The sequence below is a fragment of the Mustela putorius genome, unplaced genomic scaffold (assembly GCF_011764305.1).
Source record: "Mustela putorius furo isolate JIRA1106 unplaced genomic scaffold, ASM1176430v1.1 tig00000145_pilon_pilon_pilon, whole genome shotgun sequence".
In the NCBI taxonomy this organism is placed as follows: Eukaryota; Metazoa; Chordata; class Mammalia; order Carnivora; family Mustelidae; genus Mustela; species Mustela putorius.
The window spans coordinates 7,683,379-7,701,120 of NW_025421294.1; the positions used below are offsets into that span (position 1 = coordinate 7,683,379).

At 35.1% G+C, this 17,742-nt stretch overlaps 1 protein-coding gene across 4 annotated transcripts in view; it reads right to left on the minus strand.

Moving 5' to 3' along the window:
• The window catches only part of IPO11 (importin 11), a 209,898-nt gene that overhangs the window by 118,726 nt on the left and 73,430 nt on the right, over nucleotides 1-17,742 (minus strand). For 3 of the 4 annotated variants that reach the window (XM_045075288.1, XM_045075290.1, XM_045075291.1), the window contains exons 17-20: nucleotides 10,818-10,851; nucleotides 10,265-10,305; nucleotides 8,608-8,724; nucleotides 3,848-3,961 (exon numbers count right to left, since the gene is read on the minus strand). In XM_045075288.1, coding sequence (XP_044931223.1) covers nucleotides 3,848-3,961; nucleotides 8,608-8,724; nucleotides 10,265-10,305; nucleotides 10,818-10,851 — 306 coding nt within the window. The remainder of the gene's footprint in view (nucleotides 1-3,847; nucleotides 3,962-8,607; nucleotides 8,725-10,264; nucleotides 10,306-10,817; nucleotides 10,852-17,742) is intronic. The other variant, XM_045075289.1, reaches the window with a different exon arrangement.

Consider the following 17,742-nt stretch of genomic DNA (forward strand, 5'->3'; position numbering starts at 1 on the left):
TTAACAAAGTAGTATACTGGACTTTAAAATGTAGTTTAATTTCAGTCTCTATAGTTCAATCTTTAATAGAACAATAACAACAAAAAGAACATCAAGATAAACCAGTCAAGTTCATTCTGATTATCAAGGAGACTTAAAATCCCCTAGGAAAATGAGAATCCATCTACTTACTTAGTACATATAGAACAAGCACAAGTTGCTAGCTTTAGCCAAACGAAAGTAAGCAACTGCTAAACATGTAATATTCTCTTGGTCAAAGCCTAAAGACATTCACCTTTGCAGTCTAATGACCTGAAGCATGTGTCCGATCCCAGATACTCAGCTTTAAATAAATTTGAATATTCTCTCAGCCCACAATAAGACATTGTCCGCAACACTATGAAATAATCACAATAGGACATTGTCTACAATACTAAAAAAGCTCAAAAGTAAATTCAACAGTTATTAAAATTATCAGAAATGCTTCAAGGGGCAGAAATCATATGATACAATACTATACTATACTATACTATACTATACTATAATTACATAAGACAAAAGGGAAAATGGGGTGAAGGGTATTCTGTACTTACTATCTTTTCAACAGCCTGTGAATATGTATTTATTATTATTTCTTTTTTGACGAAAGGGTGGGGAGAATAATACCCCCTAAATATTGGCATTCCCCAGGGTATTACTTTTGACTGCCTTTTCCTGTGCCATGTGCGTGCTGAAAGTGTCCAAATCTATTATCTCCAACCCCCTATCTCTTTATTCCAGACATAGGACATCATCATGTAGAAGCCAGTTCAAACTCTTAAGTTGACCACTGAACCAACAACTCACTATCTTCTAAAACTGGCTCATCTCCCTACATTTCCAAACTCAAGTGATCTGAACCATTAGTGATAAATGGTATCTCAACCACCTCCTCATTCCTCTTCTCACCCAGCATCTAAACAATCCTTTATTCTCTCATATTTTTCTAATCTTTACCCTTCTCTCCATGGCTTTTCCTTCAGATCCTCATCATCTCCTTCACGGTTAAGAGATAGTCTCCCAAATACTTTCTGTGACCTTAATTTTACTCCACTCCAAATCTTGCCCCCACTGACACCCTGATTACCTTTCTAAAATAAAAATGGTAACATTACTTGTCCTGAACTTTAGGAGATGTTCTTTTGATATTCCTGACCTTAAACCCAAGCTCTGTATTAGGTTCCAGCTACACCAAACAACTCAGTATTAGCAATACTATGCTAACATCTGAAGAAAGCTGACCGATTTAATGCATGCATTTACTACTGTTCTGTCAAGAACCACTGAATAAACTAGGAGGATGTGCCTTAAATATCTATAACCATAAGTACAAAGATGGCATAAAGAAAGAAGAAAGCTGTAAAGACAAGTGGTAACTGACTTAGCAAACTCAGAAAACCAAAGTTCTAAGCCAGCAGTAAAATAACAGTAAGAGGTAACATGATTTACATTATAGAAACTCCAAAAGACTCAAAAACTGGTAGTGCCAAGTACTTTAGGAAGAAGGAGGTTAAAGGTCTGGTATTAAAACTAAGAGGACCTCCACGGGGCACCTGGGTGGCTCAGTGGGTTAAAGCCTCTGCCTTCAGCTCAGGTCATGATCTCAGGGTGCTAGGGCCGAGCCCCACATCGGGCTCTCTGCTCTGCAGGAAGCCTGCTTCCTCCTCTCTCTCTCTCTGCCTGCCTCTCTGCCTACTTATGATCTCTGTCAAATAAATAAATAAAATCTTAAAAAAAAGGGGGGGGGGGAGCAGGGCGCCTGGGTGGCTCAGCCATTAAGCGTCTGCCTTCAGCTCAGGTCATAATCCCAGGATCCTAGGATCAAGCCCTGCCTTGGGCTTCCTGCTCGGCGGGAAGCTTGCTACTCCCTCTCCCACTCCTCCTGCTTGTATTTCCTCTCTCACTGTCAAATAAATAAATAAAATCTTTAAAAAAATTATTTTGTATCACTATTCATTTATCTGAAATTGCCTTAGGTAGGAATCTGTAACTGTAAAACTCATCCACAAATACTTACTGAAAGAAAAAAAAATCTACAATTCAAGAAGTGTTATGGTGCCTGAGAAAGATTTTTAAAAAACTAATGTTAAAATGTTTTTTGCCGCAATTTTTAACTTAATAGAAAATTGTCAAGTAACTATTAACTTAGATTTCTCCGTGGAAAATCTATCATACCTTGGGGCAAGATCAATAAAAATCACTTGAGCCTACCTGGATCCAGATAGTTTATGACTTGGCATTAAGCTCTTCCCTCTCTAGTCTCTCACCACCAGAATGTAATTCACTGTAACTGTTCAAATGACACTTACACAGTTCTGTTCACTCTGAAATTTTAGATCTCTCTACCCACTACAAAACGTGACACTCAAAGTCAAGATGCCTAAAATCATATTCACTCCTTCCTTCAAAAATAATTCACCTGTTTCCCTACCTTCCCCATTGATGAAAGGAAAATTTTTATTTTAAATCACAAAAAAAGATCCTTTGAAAATGGAGAGTAAATTTATGCAGAAAAGCCCTAAAAACCAAGGAAAATACAGGGAAAGTACAATGAACTGCACAAATCATGAGTCTATCACCATGAGAGTCTGCTACATCTAATGAAAGAAAATGTTTTTAAAACTGTGAGAGACTCTTAGCTGTAGAGAACAAACTTCAGGTTGCTGGAGAGGACCACTGGGTGGTGTTTATTGATGTGATGAGCACTGGGTGTTATAACCAACTGATAAACTGTTGAACACTACATCTAAGACTAATGATGTAATATATGTTGGCTAATTGAATTTAAATTAAAAAAAAAAAGTAGAGAGTATTTTCCAGATGTCAAAAGACATCTAAAGTCAACACACAAAAGTAGTTTTTTGTTTATTTTTGTTTTGTTTTGGTTTGTTTTAAGATTTTATTTATTTATTTGACAGACAGAGATCACAAGTAGGCAGAGAGGCAAGAAGAGAGAGAGGAAGAAGCAGGCTCCCTGCTGAGCACAGAGCCACATGCGGGACTCGATCCCAGGACCCTGAGATCGTGACCTGAGCCGAAGGCAGCGGCTTAACCCACTGAGCCACCCAGGTGCCCACAAAAGTAGTTTTTAAAAGTGTTTAGATCACACATGAAAAAACCATAAAGTGAGAGAGGCCCTTCACTACATTAAAGTAAACCACATGAGAACAATGATTAATTTTTAAAAAGAAAAAAAAAAAGCCCAAAACCCTAGAATCTTAAATACAGAGAACTGGTGGTTGCCAGAGGGGAGGTGAGTAAGAGGATCGGCAAAATATAAAGAAGGAGTTAAGAGGTACAAACTTGGGGCGCCTTCTCTGCCTACTTGTGATCTCTCTGTCAAATAAATAAATAAAATCTTTAAAAAAAAAAAAAAAGGTACAAACTTCCATTTATAAGATAAATAGCTCCCAGGGATTAGAAGTACAGCATAGGGAATACAGTCAATAATACTATAATACAAATGTACAGTGACAAGTGGTAACTACACTTATTGTGTGAGCACTGAATAATGTGTATGACTGTCAAAGCACTATGTTGTACACCTGAAACTAACACTGTATGTTAATCAGACTTCAATTAAAAATATATATATTAAATTAAGTGGGGTGCCTGGGTGGCTCAGTGGGTTAAAGCCTCTGCCTTTGGCTCAGGTCATGATCTCAGGGTCCTGGGATCAAGCCCCACATCAGGCTCTCTGCTTGGCAAGGAGCCGGCTTCCACCCATTCCCTCTACCTGCCTCTCTGCCTACTTGTGATCTCTGTCAAATAAATAAATAAAATCTTAAAATATATACATATTAAATTAAGAAACTGGAAAGTGACTTACCTGGACAAGATGAATAAGTGTTGTCAGAATAGCACATCTCAACATATTGTGCTCTTCACTCTGCTTCCAAAGAAGAGGCAAATACTGTACCAGACATCCTACATATGGTCGTATCTATCACAACAGAAGTAGGGGTAGCAAAAGAACTGTATTAGGAAAGAAGGCAATTTCCTTCAAGAACCACTGACACAACATTATTAAGTCCCAGGCAGGAAATATTTAATATTTACTAAATGAAATGTATTGTGCATACATCTTTTTAAAGATAAATCAAATATTACACAGAGACACAAAGCTCTATGGTAAATATTTTTAAAGAATTTTAAATAATTACCAGATATACTGCATGAATTAAACCTTAGGAAAACAACATAATACAGCCAGTTATCCACAGTTTAATAAAAAATGCTGCTATATCCTGGATCTTTTTCAACAAAGCAGTACCTAACTAGCAACAGCACTGTCTTAAAAAAAAAGTCAGCATTTACTCATACATTCGACAATTATCTGATGGCACCTTCCAGAGAACAAGGCACCAGAAAAAAAAGAATGTAAAGGTAGACATAAAAATCTTGCAATGAGGGGAGTCTGGGTGGCTCAGTGGGTTAAAGCCTCTGCTTTTGGCTCAGGTCATGATCCCAAGGTCCTGGGATCAAGCTCTCCATCAGGCTCTCTGCTCAGCGGGGAGTCTGCTTCCCTTCCTCTCTCTCTGCCTGCCTCTCTGCCTATTTGTGATCTCTGTCAAATAAATAAATAAAATCTTTAAAAAAAAAAAATCTTGCAATGAGAAAAGATCAGTAGAATGATAAAGGTGTACAAGAGGTATAGTGAAAACATTGAACAAAATCCTTTTTAAAAGACACAATTGTTAAGACCACCATGGACTAAGCTAACCAGTTTTGAAAATATACCAAGACACAGTACAGCCTGACAGTTTCTTAAAAAATAAAAAGGATCTACACTGAAGCTGGACAGCAATCTAGTCTCTCGTTGGTTTATTCATGGTTACAGTACCTGAAATTGCTCTGATGAGTAAGCTTCGTGATAAACAGAAATACTAGACATTCACAACTTCAGTAATATCTCTTTCAATCCCAAGAATTAAAATTAAAAGGTGCTCCCAGAAAAAATGAGATTTTCCCTTTTTTGCTTTTAAAACACCATATACACTAAAAGAATAGTAAAAAATGTGCAGAATTGCTTGCCTCTTAGGATACGAGGGAGGCTGCAGAAAGACAAGAAGTTAAATATTTACGCAAATATTTCAGTGAGATAAAACTGAAGAATTATAAGACTCTTTATTATATATCACCTATTTTCAAATTTTGACTCACTATTATTTATTGAGCACTTAATCTTGGTAAGTGCTCTCCATCCTAAAGATCACTCTAATTAGCTTATAAAAGCAGGCCAATTAGTATGTAAAACCACAGGTTTCAAACAACTTGACTCACTCATACTTAACTGAAAACCTACATAACAGCATATTCTACTGACATAGAAAATAAACTGATTTTGGTTTTGATTGTCAAGTGAGAACCCTTTCAAAGAAGGGCTAAAAAAAAGTATATGCTCTTAATTATACATAAGGTAGGAATTGAAACCCAAGTACACAGGTACATTTGTAAGTCATAAAATATTTACATCCCAAACTTAGCTATACATTGGAATTTATGATATTCTAAATTAAAATTAATGCTTCAAAACGAGAATTTCAATAGTCACCCACAGAGTTATGTTACAAAATACATTCCCCAAAAATGGGGCACAGGGCTGGGGATTAGCAAATAAGAGTGAGGACATGAGAGCCAAACACATTCCCTTAGGATAAAAGGGAAGAGCATAAAAAAAAATCTGAGGAAACTTGTTATAGATTTGATATTAGATAACAGTAGTAATTAATGTTAAGTTCCCTGAGTATAATCATGGCTATGGTTAAGAAGAAGAGAAGTCTAATATTTCGGGGTAAAGTGCCATGATACTTGAAACTAAAATTCAAATGGTTTAACAGTAACAACAATAATTTGTATATGCACACAGATTAAAAAAAGAGCAATATAGTAAAATGTTAGTAACTGATAAAACTAAATGAAGGATATATAGGTATTGATTTACTGCAACTTTTCTGTACATCTGAAATATTTAAATGAAAAGATATGTTAAAAAAAAAAAAAAGATAAAATCACGCCTATACACAATTCTGAAAATGGTTATACTCCATGGGGTTTTTTTGGTAGGCCAGTATCAACTATTTGCTCAACATCTACTAAGACACATGGAAATAACATTTTCTAGACAACAGGCTATAAAAGAAACTAAACTATCAGCATAATATAAATGAGATGAAAAGTACAATACATTCACTCATCTTTTGGCACCTCCACTCAAAAAGCAAACAAAACAAAATACAGGGGAATACTGTGAGAACTAAAGTGTTCTGAGTTAGTTCATCATATACAGGGAGGCGCCACCTTCCTTTTTAACACAGTACTAAAAATGTGAAAATCAAGTGTGAGAACCTAACAAATGTTTTAAGAAGGGTTCCATCCACAGGGGATTTTAAAAAGTAAGTATCCAAACGACACCTCATGTTTTAGATCTAATTTCCACAGAACATTTAATATTTCACACAGGCTCTTTAATTTTGTTCTTTTTCATTGGAAATTCATTAAGTTTAAAGAATGTCTGCCTGACACCAAAACCTGATTACCTATCTTTTCTATGTATTTATGGAATCACTGCAATGGAATAATTTAAGTTTTCAACTTTTTCAAAAAGCAGAGAAAATATAATTTTTAAATAATTGCACATTATACTATGAAGATGGTGGCTTCACTGAAACTTCTCAATTAAACCATTAAGTGTCATCTCACTGTTATAAGATGGCTCAAACTATTTACAACCTAACGGACAAAAATGAAATTTAGCACACAAAAGATAAATCAATGATATATAAATGATGGAGCTGTTCAAAAGTTAACATAGATCGGGGCTCTCTGCTCAGCGGGGAGCCTGCTTTCTCCTCTCTCTCTGCCTGCCTGTCTGCCTACTTATCTGTCAAATAAGTAAATAAAATCTTTAAAAAAAAAAAAAAGTAAACATAGGAAAGTTCAACAATCAGACTACAAAAAATATTTCTCATAACCACTTCCTACCTGAATTCTGAAAACACAAAATATTACTGGGTAACTCTATCTCATTATTTAATGATGATAGTGTCACCCAAGTTGCTTAGGCTATTTATCTTCTGAAAGGCAAATATGGATAAAAGGACGAAATCTTCTACATTTACTAACACGAGGAATTTCAACTTAAGATACAAGGATTTGGAGACTAGGGAAGATGTAAGCAAGAAAATTCATTTCCACAAAAAGGAAGCTTCTTTAATAAATTTCTACAAGCCAGATAGTATATAAATAAGAAGATAAAAAATGGCCAAACCTTGTTTCTATAATCAGGTTTTTAAATGAAAAACAATTTACTGCATTTGTATAATTTCTAAAGCACACCGCACATTTATAATAATTTCATACTCATGAAACCTTGTGAGTTGGGGGACTTCAGAATTATCTTTATTATTTTATACACAAGGACACAAAGTTAAAGACTTTACCAAAACTAAATAGCAGAGAAAGGCATTTGAAATGAATTAAGAGTTTCAATTAACTCTCTGGGTGATCAAAATCTCTCAATATTCTTTAAAAGACAAAATCAAAATAATTTAACTAATGTAATAAGAATACCAGGTGCTAAGAAGATTGTAAGATAATACTGTTTTTAGACACTCAGACCCGTATCAGCTGCAAGTGATTAAAACAGACTCAAAACTGCTGCTGGAGTTTCAGGGTGACTTTGAGTATCGGTAATACCACTAAGATGTATGTACTTTAACAAATTCCTTAAAATCTCAAACTATTTGAGATAATAAATTCCAATCCTCTCCCAAAGGTTTCTGTGAAGATTAAATGAGACATATAACGCAAATCACTTAGTACAGACGTTTTAACTTGCCCTTATCCAGTAATTGACAGCAATTCTCACCAGTTGCTTTAGAATTGAAAAACAAGCGCAAAGGTATCAAAATTCACTAAAAGATCCAGGAATACATTTTGAATCTGTGAACTCAGTTTTCTTTCCCTGTTATCTCACAGATTTACTTCAGTATTTTTCAAACAAGGATATGCAGTGGTGAACTAGGATATGAGAAATTACTAGGATAATTAGGGGTAGTTTCTTGGATTATCAATTTTCACACAAATTAGGAGAAACAGAGCTGAGTAATTTAACGGTTTAATAATAATGTAACTGTTGAAAACTTTACATATTATTTTTATATTAAACATGTACATAATGTAGACCAAAATGTAAAACACAATTCATTTTGAAGGTAAAAATAATAGACCGCTGGGAATATTTGCATTTGCTGACACATTTGTAGCTATGTGCTCAAAAACAATGAATTTTAAAAAGTATTATTAAGGATAAACTGGATCTACTAAGAGATATAAAATTCTGCATTCTAAAACCTCTATATTACTGATCCCATTTTTTAATTTTAAAATTTTAATTTTCTCAAGTCATTTTTTGAAAACTCAAGTACACATGTCAATATAACTGAAATCACAACCATACAGGTTGTAAGCATTTTAATGCACGTTTTAACTTTTAAAAAATGTACATAAAGCTGATATATTAATGCATTCTACATATACTTCACTCACCTTCCTAACATTTATTTTAATGTTTTATAACAAATTTACCTGTATGTTGACTCTTTCAATCACACAAGAAAGGACATGCAAGACATGCATCTTTGTGTCACATTCTGTAACTTGCTGCAGTAGCTGAAAAAGTAGTGTGAACATGGTTTCCAAATACTGCAGTGAAACAGAAATAAAAAAGGGGTCAGAATAGAAATAGAAATATCTTCACAAACAAAAATAAGAAATAAAATAATAAAATAATCTCAAGCATTACCAAAGTAACTTCAAATTGTTCAAGTTGCCAATATTTAGAATGGTGAATTCTTTTTTATTATTGCTCAACAGGTTCATTTTAGAATTCAATTCATCCACAAACTCAATAATGTTTTCAGAGGAAAACTGTGTCTTAACTTTGTGTTTACATTTTATACCACTAACTAAATTGCTAAGTGTCTTTTCTGTCTTTGCCTTTCCATAATGCCTGTTGCCAATCACAGAATGTTTTGTTTTGTGAAGTCTACTCATTAAAGTGAAATGTGTATCACTAACTATACTTGCATACTAGCTCTCTGATGTGGTCCGTAACATAAGCTGCATGGAGATACCAATTTCTGCACATACACATTTATTATTCAAAGCATGACAGATTATTATTAGGAAATAGAAAACAAATATTCCATGTCTGGCTATTAACTCATTTCTATGTTACAAAATTACAGTAGGAATTAACAAATCACAGGATGCCAGATATTTACAAAAAAACAAACATCTGATCTTTCAGATAGTTTGCTTAAAGAAGACTTTGAAAACATCTATTCCATCCAAAAATACCTAATGATTCTTACTAATGAAAAGCCTGCTCTTTAAGTTTCACAAATAGTACAGATAATAAAAAGTCTAACTTTCTTCTTGCCCAGTCTTTTTTTTTTTTTTTTTTTTTAAAGAGAGAGGGAGAGAGAGAAGGGAGAGGGAGAGAGATTCTTAAGCAGGCCCTACCCCCAGCATGGAGGGTGACTCGGACCTTGATCTCATGACCCTGAGATCACAACCAGGGTGGAAACCAAAGCTGGATGCCCAACTGACTAAACCACCCAGGTGCTCCTGCCCAGTCTTCTTAAGAATCCACACTACCAGGGCGCCTGAGTGGCTCACAACAAAGAAATAGTTAAGGATAACCTAAGGAGTAAAAGTAACAGACATAGATAAAATGAAACTAGATTTTTAAAAATAATTTTAAGATTTTATTTATTTGACAGAGTGAGAGGGAGAGTGAGAAAGCACAAGCAGGGGGAGCAGCCGGCAGAGGGAGAGGAAGAAGGAGGCTTCCCGCAGAGCAGAGAGGCTGATGCGGGACTCGATCCCAGGATCCTGAGATCATGACCTGAGCCCAAGGCAGATGCTTAAACAACTGAGCCACCCAGCCCACCCCTTAAAAAAAAAAAAACAAAAAAAAAAAAACCTAGCTGCTTTATAATTGTGAAAAAGAAACAAGTTTGTCAACTCCAAAACAGTTAAGATAGCTAAACAAAAATAAGCAGAATGAAAAGTTATGAATCAAAATTACCAATACAAATAATTTCTTCCAGAATAATCCAATACACTTTAAAATTTGGCTTTAATCAATAATAGATACATATAATTTCATTTATAAAATAACACTTAATATTCAAAAGACATAAGCAGAAATTGTTATTAATCTTATAAATATTCTTACCGGTAGAAACTGATCTGTTCTAAATTCAAAATCATCAACAGGTAAAGAGTAGTTAAGGAATATTGAGAATGTATGAGATATATCAGAATAAAATATGTCTAAAAACCAAATATAATAAGCCATTCAAAAACTATATTTTAAACTAACAAATTTTACCCCAAAACTAATAATTTAAATATGTCACTAAAATCCTTCACAATGAAATTTTTTTTTTAAAGATTTATTTATTTGAGACAGAGATAGAGGGAGCATGAGCAAGGGGAGGGGAAACGGGAGAATGGAGACAAATAGAAGCCCTGCTGAGCAGGGAACCTAATGCAGGGCTCCATCTCAGGACCCCAGAATCATGACCTGAGCTGAGGGCATATGCTTAACCGAATGACCCACTGAGGCACTCATGAAGTGTATTTTTAAGATTTTATTTTTAAGTAATTTCCATAGCCAACATGGGGCTCGAACTCACAACCCCAAGATCAAGAGTTGCATGTTCCACAGACTGAGTCAGCCAGACGCCCCACCACAAAGGAGTATTTTTAAATTCTTTAAAGGATATTTAACTTCAGTGTTGTAGCTGTCTCAATACGGACCTAAAAAAAAAAGGTTATTAGTTTTTAGTAATTCTAGAGCTACTAAATATCATTAATATCAAATGCCAAAAGAATTTATTCCAAATCACTTTCTTTACTCTTTTTGTTACTACTTGAGTCACAGAGCAAATTTTCATCTAGAAGTAAAAGAATATTGCTCTTATTTTGCAACAAGAGTCGAAAAGAAAAAAATAAAAAGTCCTACCCTCTCCAGTTTCCCATAATTTATTTCAGGAGCCTTTAATCCATGAAGTACTTGCAGGAAAAAAAAAATAATTTGCCATAAGTGTGTGGAGAGGGTGGCACTAAGAGAACAGTACAACGCGGTTGCCACAGGGAAAGAGAAGGTTGAGATGAGAGAAGAGACAGACAAATGGGATGGGGCCAGTAAAGCTGGGAGATGTGAGGGAGTGAGGGAGGAGAAAAGTAGTATGAGAAGGGAAGATGAGGAGGAAGAACACCTATTTCCATCTGCAAATCCATTACAGGAAAGCCATAAACTACCCAAAGATATATTCCAAGATTTTCTAAATCCCAAAGTTCGCAAATACACAAAGATTTATGCAAGCTTCTGACTTTCCCCAATCTTATTTTCTCTGTATATCAGCACATTCCCTGGGCAAATCACATCATGACAGCTTGATCTCCCCATTATTTTCTTTCAAGTTTTACCCGTGATTTGGCCAGCTCAACTAGCACAGGCTACCAAACCCAGAGTTTCAACCCAGAGTTCAAAAAGTGAACTCAAGCCGTGACTACATTCCCTCTACTCTGTAAAACAATATATCTAAAACATTCATTTCCCAGCTGAGAGTCATTACTTTCTTAGATGCTACATTTAGTGTACCTGAAATAGCAACTGGCTTTGTCTCAGCAACCATTTTTCAAAGAAACAGTTTTAACCATTTTACATGAGCTTCTGAAGTTCTGAGAGGCTGATTAGGCATGTTCACCAAATGTTAAGCACTCTATTGCCAAATCCACAGATCCAAGAGCCTCTAGTGCAGATGTTTTCCTGCCTGCCTTTCCTTTTTACTCAATGTCTCTAAAGGCAATGTGAAAATCTTCAGACTTTTAAATGATGCACCAGATTTGCTGATCAGAGAGTCTAATACACGCAAAGCACCCTATCAAGTAGTCTACCACAAACTGACCTAATGAAAACAAGAGATACTCCTGTGATTAAAAATATTCAGTAATGAGCTGTTATCTCCCAGGAATGTGTTGGATCCTGCAGAAAAACACTTTAAGAGAGATCTAGTCTTTGTCCTCAAAGAACTTAACATTCTTGAAGGGTACCAGACACCCAGGTATTAAACAATTATCAATAAAAATGTCAAACTTGAAAAGTTTAAGAACAGGATAATCCCCCTGAGGACACGGACTGATTGGTCACCTAAACTGTCATCATTTAGTACCGTGTGAGGCATACAGCTGGCTCTGTGTAAATAATTAAATTCACAGACAACATGACATAAAAGCCCCCAAAAAGAAAAATGGCACTCACCTTTAATTTGCTTCATTTTTTTCCACAAAAAGACCACAGACACACCTAACTCATATCCCTGACATCTATACAAATTAAGTACAGGAATCAAAAGAGGCATGGGAATAAAAACTAGCTGTATTTCTACACCTAACAAAGGGAAGTCAGGGTAGTAGTACATTCAGAGGAAGAGACCAAATGAAATGAGATGACTTGCCTAGACTCTAGTTTAACTCCAAAAAAAGGAAGCCAAATTAGGAGGCAAAACAAAAAGCCCACAAAGTTTAAGAAAACAAAGGCACACTTAAAAAAAGGACAAAAGTAAGAACAAAATTAGCCATTTTTGAGCTATGGGAAAAAAAAAAAAACAGGAAGTACTTACCACAAAGAGATAATATAAATTTCACAGTGATTCATAAGTAATGGGGAAAAAGTCAAAACTCAAATTTATGGAATAAAGAGCTGGGGAATGTGACAGAAGATGGGTAGAAGAGAGTCTAACAATTGCTAGAACACTATTTGTTCAATAAATACTTGCCAGTAAATGAAAGAAAACAAAGTACCTAAACATGACTTTGCATAGAATAAAAGCCTCCAAAGGTGAATGGAATCCAAAGTATCCGGAAGTAGATCTAGACTGTGTGAACTCAGCCTATGAGTCTATCCTAACTCCCACTGAAATCTCAGAAAACTCCTGAAAATTTAACATCTAATTCCTTTACTAGGGCAAAGAAGTACCATCCAAGTAGAAGAAATATTATAAGGATCCGAGAAAAGCATGAGAGCAACAGACAAATAAAGGACTAGAAACCAGAGGTCAGCCCTACTGCCTAAGAGGATTGTTATAAAAGAAAGAATAATCAGATATTTACATATACTTACATACCCCACTTCAGTGACAATGACCCTTAGAAGAATTGTCAAAGTGGCTAATGTGAATTCCACACTCAAACTAGCTCAATTCCTCACCACTCCCACAGCCTGCCCATAACAGTAAAAGGCCATCCACACAGTAAAACATCATGGTGCTGGGGCCAGAAAGAAATGGCAGTGTCTAGGGTATTGAAGACCACCAGGAAAATGTAAATAAAATTAATGGAAAAGAATAAAGTAATCCGCTAAAGAGAAACAGAATAATAACTTCATAACTATAAGGACTTATTTTATATTTTTATATTTTAGCCAGAGGCTTCCATCGAGGTTAAACAATAACCTTGTTGTTTAACCCTTAAACTGTTACCCTTACCCCAGGGGACTTAAAAACAAGTCCCAGAAACCAGCCTCAGGTAACAAAGCACAGATACAATGATGGGTCCGATCAGTGGGGGTTGCATACTGTCTCCCCAGCTACCAAGGAGAATGGGCCCCACTGTTTGGGAGCCTTTTGGGCGCCAATCCTAACCAAGGTGATTGGCTGGGTCAAATGTCTACTAGAGGTAAACTGTAACTCAATTGGTCACCAAGCATCACTGTACAGCTTTCTCTGTGTATTACAATTTCACTGGCCACCTGTGCGTAGCCAGGCCCAACCGCATGGCCTTTGCCCTTAAAAGCTAGTCCGTAAAGGAGAGTGGGTCGCCCTCTCTGTAAGAGGCGCAGCCCTAGCCAGTCAGGTTGATTCTTGATGCTTGGTGCGAAATAAAGCTTTGCTTGACCTTCGCTTTGTATCAGTCTCACTCCTTTAATCACGGACCCATTACTGGGGCATAACAATAGCATAACAATTTAAGAGAGCTCACATCATTCCTGGATTCTCTTTATTCCAATCTCTTAACTCTTTCAATAAACATTATCTAAGTCTTGACACCATATGAGGCATTATGGATGCTAAGTAATATTATCTTACATACTTGTACTATTACTACTTGCTATTAGTATGCTTATTTTTTTTGCTCTCTTCCACAAAAAAGTCAAGATCAGTCAATTATACTATTTGATATATTTCTCCTGAAACACATGTCTAAAGTAAGTTTCTTGAAAGAATAAAAATCATATTCAATTTATTTATCTCCTTTTAAGAAAAAAAATTCTTAGTCTTATTTTCTGAAAAATTTTTTGAAAAACTGAAATATACTGACACCTAACATTGTTTCAAGTATAGTTTCAGGTGTAAAGCTCATTTTCATATATTCTAAGTACCAGACATAAGGATATAAACCTAAAACTGACTAATGGAAGCTGACTAAAGTTTCCTTTCTTCCTGGTTTTAGAGTGGCCTAATAATTTGATATCTCAAACACAGATTTTTGTTGATGTTTCCTTTGGAAATTATACCTACTGACTATAATTGAATTCAGAATTCATTCTGTGAAGACACAGACTACCCCCAGAGTTTAAAATCTCCAGCAGTGTTTCTGAGAAACTCAAAGAATGGGAAAATGAAGAAACAAAATCAAAATGGTAAGAGAGAATGAGTGACCGAAATGGGAGACCCATAAAAGGCACAAGAATGGAAAGAATTTCAATGCACCTTTAAAATATGTCTGCCCAATCCCAGCTGTACCTCCCATTGTACACTCAGGGTTTGCTGCAGTTCTGTACATGCCACTAAAAGTCCATTCTTAAGGCCATTAACTTCCTTTCCATATTGGAAATTCATTATTTCTACACTGGTAGTTAGCCTGCCCATAAAAATGTCCACTTCTTTGCTTGAGATACAACCCCATCACGGCGTATTTCCAAACCATAAATCTTCTGGTTGTACCACAATTCACATTTCATAAAGGTTTTTACAAGGGTGAAAGAATATACCAACACTAATTTTTTAGTAACTTACTGTTAATGGTGTTAAAGGCTGCATAAATACCTGAAGTGAAATTTACTAAAAAATTTTGTAATTTCTGAAATTTAAAGACGAAACTGGCTCAAAAGCCTTAAAAATCAAAAAAGCCCAGTATATTAATCAAATATTCTGGTTAGTAATCATTTGGGTTAGTACAAAAAGAAGGTCTCCTAAATGTAGTCACTCCAGTTCATTACAGTGAATAGTACTACAGTAATACATACTATAGCATTGTTATCCTTATAAAAAAATAAATAAATAAAAATGGAACCACAGTTCTTATCACATTCAAAAATAAATTCTAGATAAAGAAATAAGGGTAAAGAAATGGATTAAACAATGAACAAAAAGAACAAAACAGAAATCTGATTGCAATAAAATTAAAAACCTTTCCTCAACAAAAACACAAAAGAATGAGAGTGGAAAGACAGATTCAACTGCATTTGGAGGGCCTTATTTTTTTAAATATTTGAAATATGTATGGAAAATTACTACAATGAGAATATGGACACCAGGAAGTGAGCATATATTGGTGCTTATTACGTTAGTCACTTAATTTTTCCTTTCCTTTGATATAGTTCTTAACTCTTAAAAGATTACAAAGTTAAAAGTCTCCTCTTTTTAAGTATGAATCAAAAATAAGCTCAGAAGTAAAAAAATCTTGAAGTAACAATTATCTTAAACCTTACCAAATTTTCCCGACATTTATTACAAAAAGTTTCCAAATATTGCAGCACTATAAATGCTTGTTCATTATGCCTACTTCAAGTTTTAGTTCATAAAATCTGGCTATCTCTAACAAGTCAAACTGTTAAACAATGAGGAAAAGTTAAATATTTAACCTAACGCAAAAAAAGTTACTCAATTTGCATTATATTCCCCCAGATGAAATGATATAATGTCAAACTGTCATGCAACTATCAGAGAGAGATGTACTCCACCTAGTGGCCGCTGGTATTCTAAGATTTATGGGGTCCTATACTATCTAGAGAAGTTGCTTTCTCAAGTTGCTGCACTTTATCTGCTCTGTCCTAGCCAGTCTTATAATAACATGGCCATAACATTTGGAAACCACACAGACAACCACAGTTGCTCAAGATTAAATCTATCTCAACTCTTTAACAGCAACACTCAAGCAAGAGAATATAGATTCTGTAAGCCAGAGAGCATTCAGATAGATGAGTATCTACCTACCTATCTACCTACCTACCTACATACCAATCTATCTACCTACCTATCTATCCACACGTGCACGTGTACATGTATGTATATATGTCTATATGTTTGTACCCTGCTGTCTGTCAATATGTATGAAGTATCTTCCCTCATTAGCCAGCATTTCTCACAAGCTGAAATTAAAGTAGTGTATCCTATATATACCAAGAGGCCAAAGTGTTCAACATTAACTTGGTACCTTACTAAAACACAGTCTTAAAGAAGTAAGAACAGAATAATGGTGGCAGGATAAAACAACTGTAGGAAAATGTAAAAATGAGAGGAATTCACTAGAAGATATACAGGAAAAGGGCAGCAGCTTAATCTACAATACCATTTCCATACACCAAGTGTATCCCTTGGATATTACTGTATTATCATCTTGGATGGTCACAAAGCAAATGTACATTTTAAAGTTTCTGATCAATCCTGAAGTAAGAGGACTACTGGAATATTTAGTCCAGTGTTTTCCAAATCACCTGGCCATGAAACCCTTTTGCTCCACTAACACATGTTCATATATGATTAATGATTTACTTTTTTTTTTTTTTTTTAAGATTTTTACTTATTTATTTGACAGAGAGTGATTACAAGTAGGCAAAGAGGCCAGGGGGCAAGGGGGTGAAGCAGGCTCCCTGCCAAGCAGAGAGCCCGACGCAGAGCTCAATCCCAGGACCCCGAGATTATGACCTGAGCCAAAGGCAGAGGCCCAACCCACTGAGCCACCCAGGTGCCCAATGATCTACTTTTAAAGTGTAGAACTAATAGATCATTTTTCTCTTTATTTCTCTCTAAATTGGTTCATTAAAAATGAGTACAAGATCCAAAAAATTTCTCTATTTCCCAAAGAAAATTAGCTGAAATTTAATCCTTCTGTAACACCTCCATAAAACATTTAATGTCTTCTGATACATCTGACAGAAGAGCAGATAATGTTTCCAAATGAGAAAATAAGAATTCAAATCTTATATTTTATTTTAAAGCTATTACAAATGTAAATTCAGTCCAGCAAATACTAATCTCAGAAACAGCTAGGTTTTATTAATAAACTTCTAAGAATTTACATGGTAAAATAAAACTGGATGGATTCCCTTGAAACTTCCCATGCTTAAAATACTGAATAATTACGACATGATATTTAGAGTAAATTCTCAATTATTTACACAAAGTAGATTATGCTGAAGTAAAAACATCCAAAGATTAGTTCTTTGCGTTTGGAATATATTGAACTTCTAAAACAGGTTTACCCAATTGTGTTTTCCTTCAGTGAACATTAGAAGGAGTTTATGTTACCGTGGTATACATGTGAAAACAAAAAAGCCTTTGCTAAAAAAACAGGGTTAAATTTTTTAAAAGGAGCATATCAAGAAATGATTAAACAAGATCTTAGCCTAACTCGGAGGAGGGG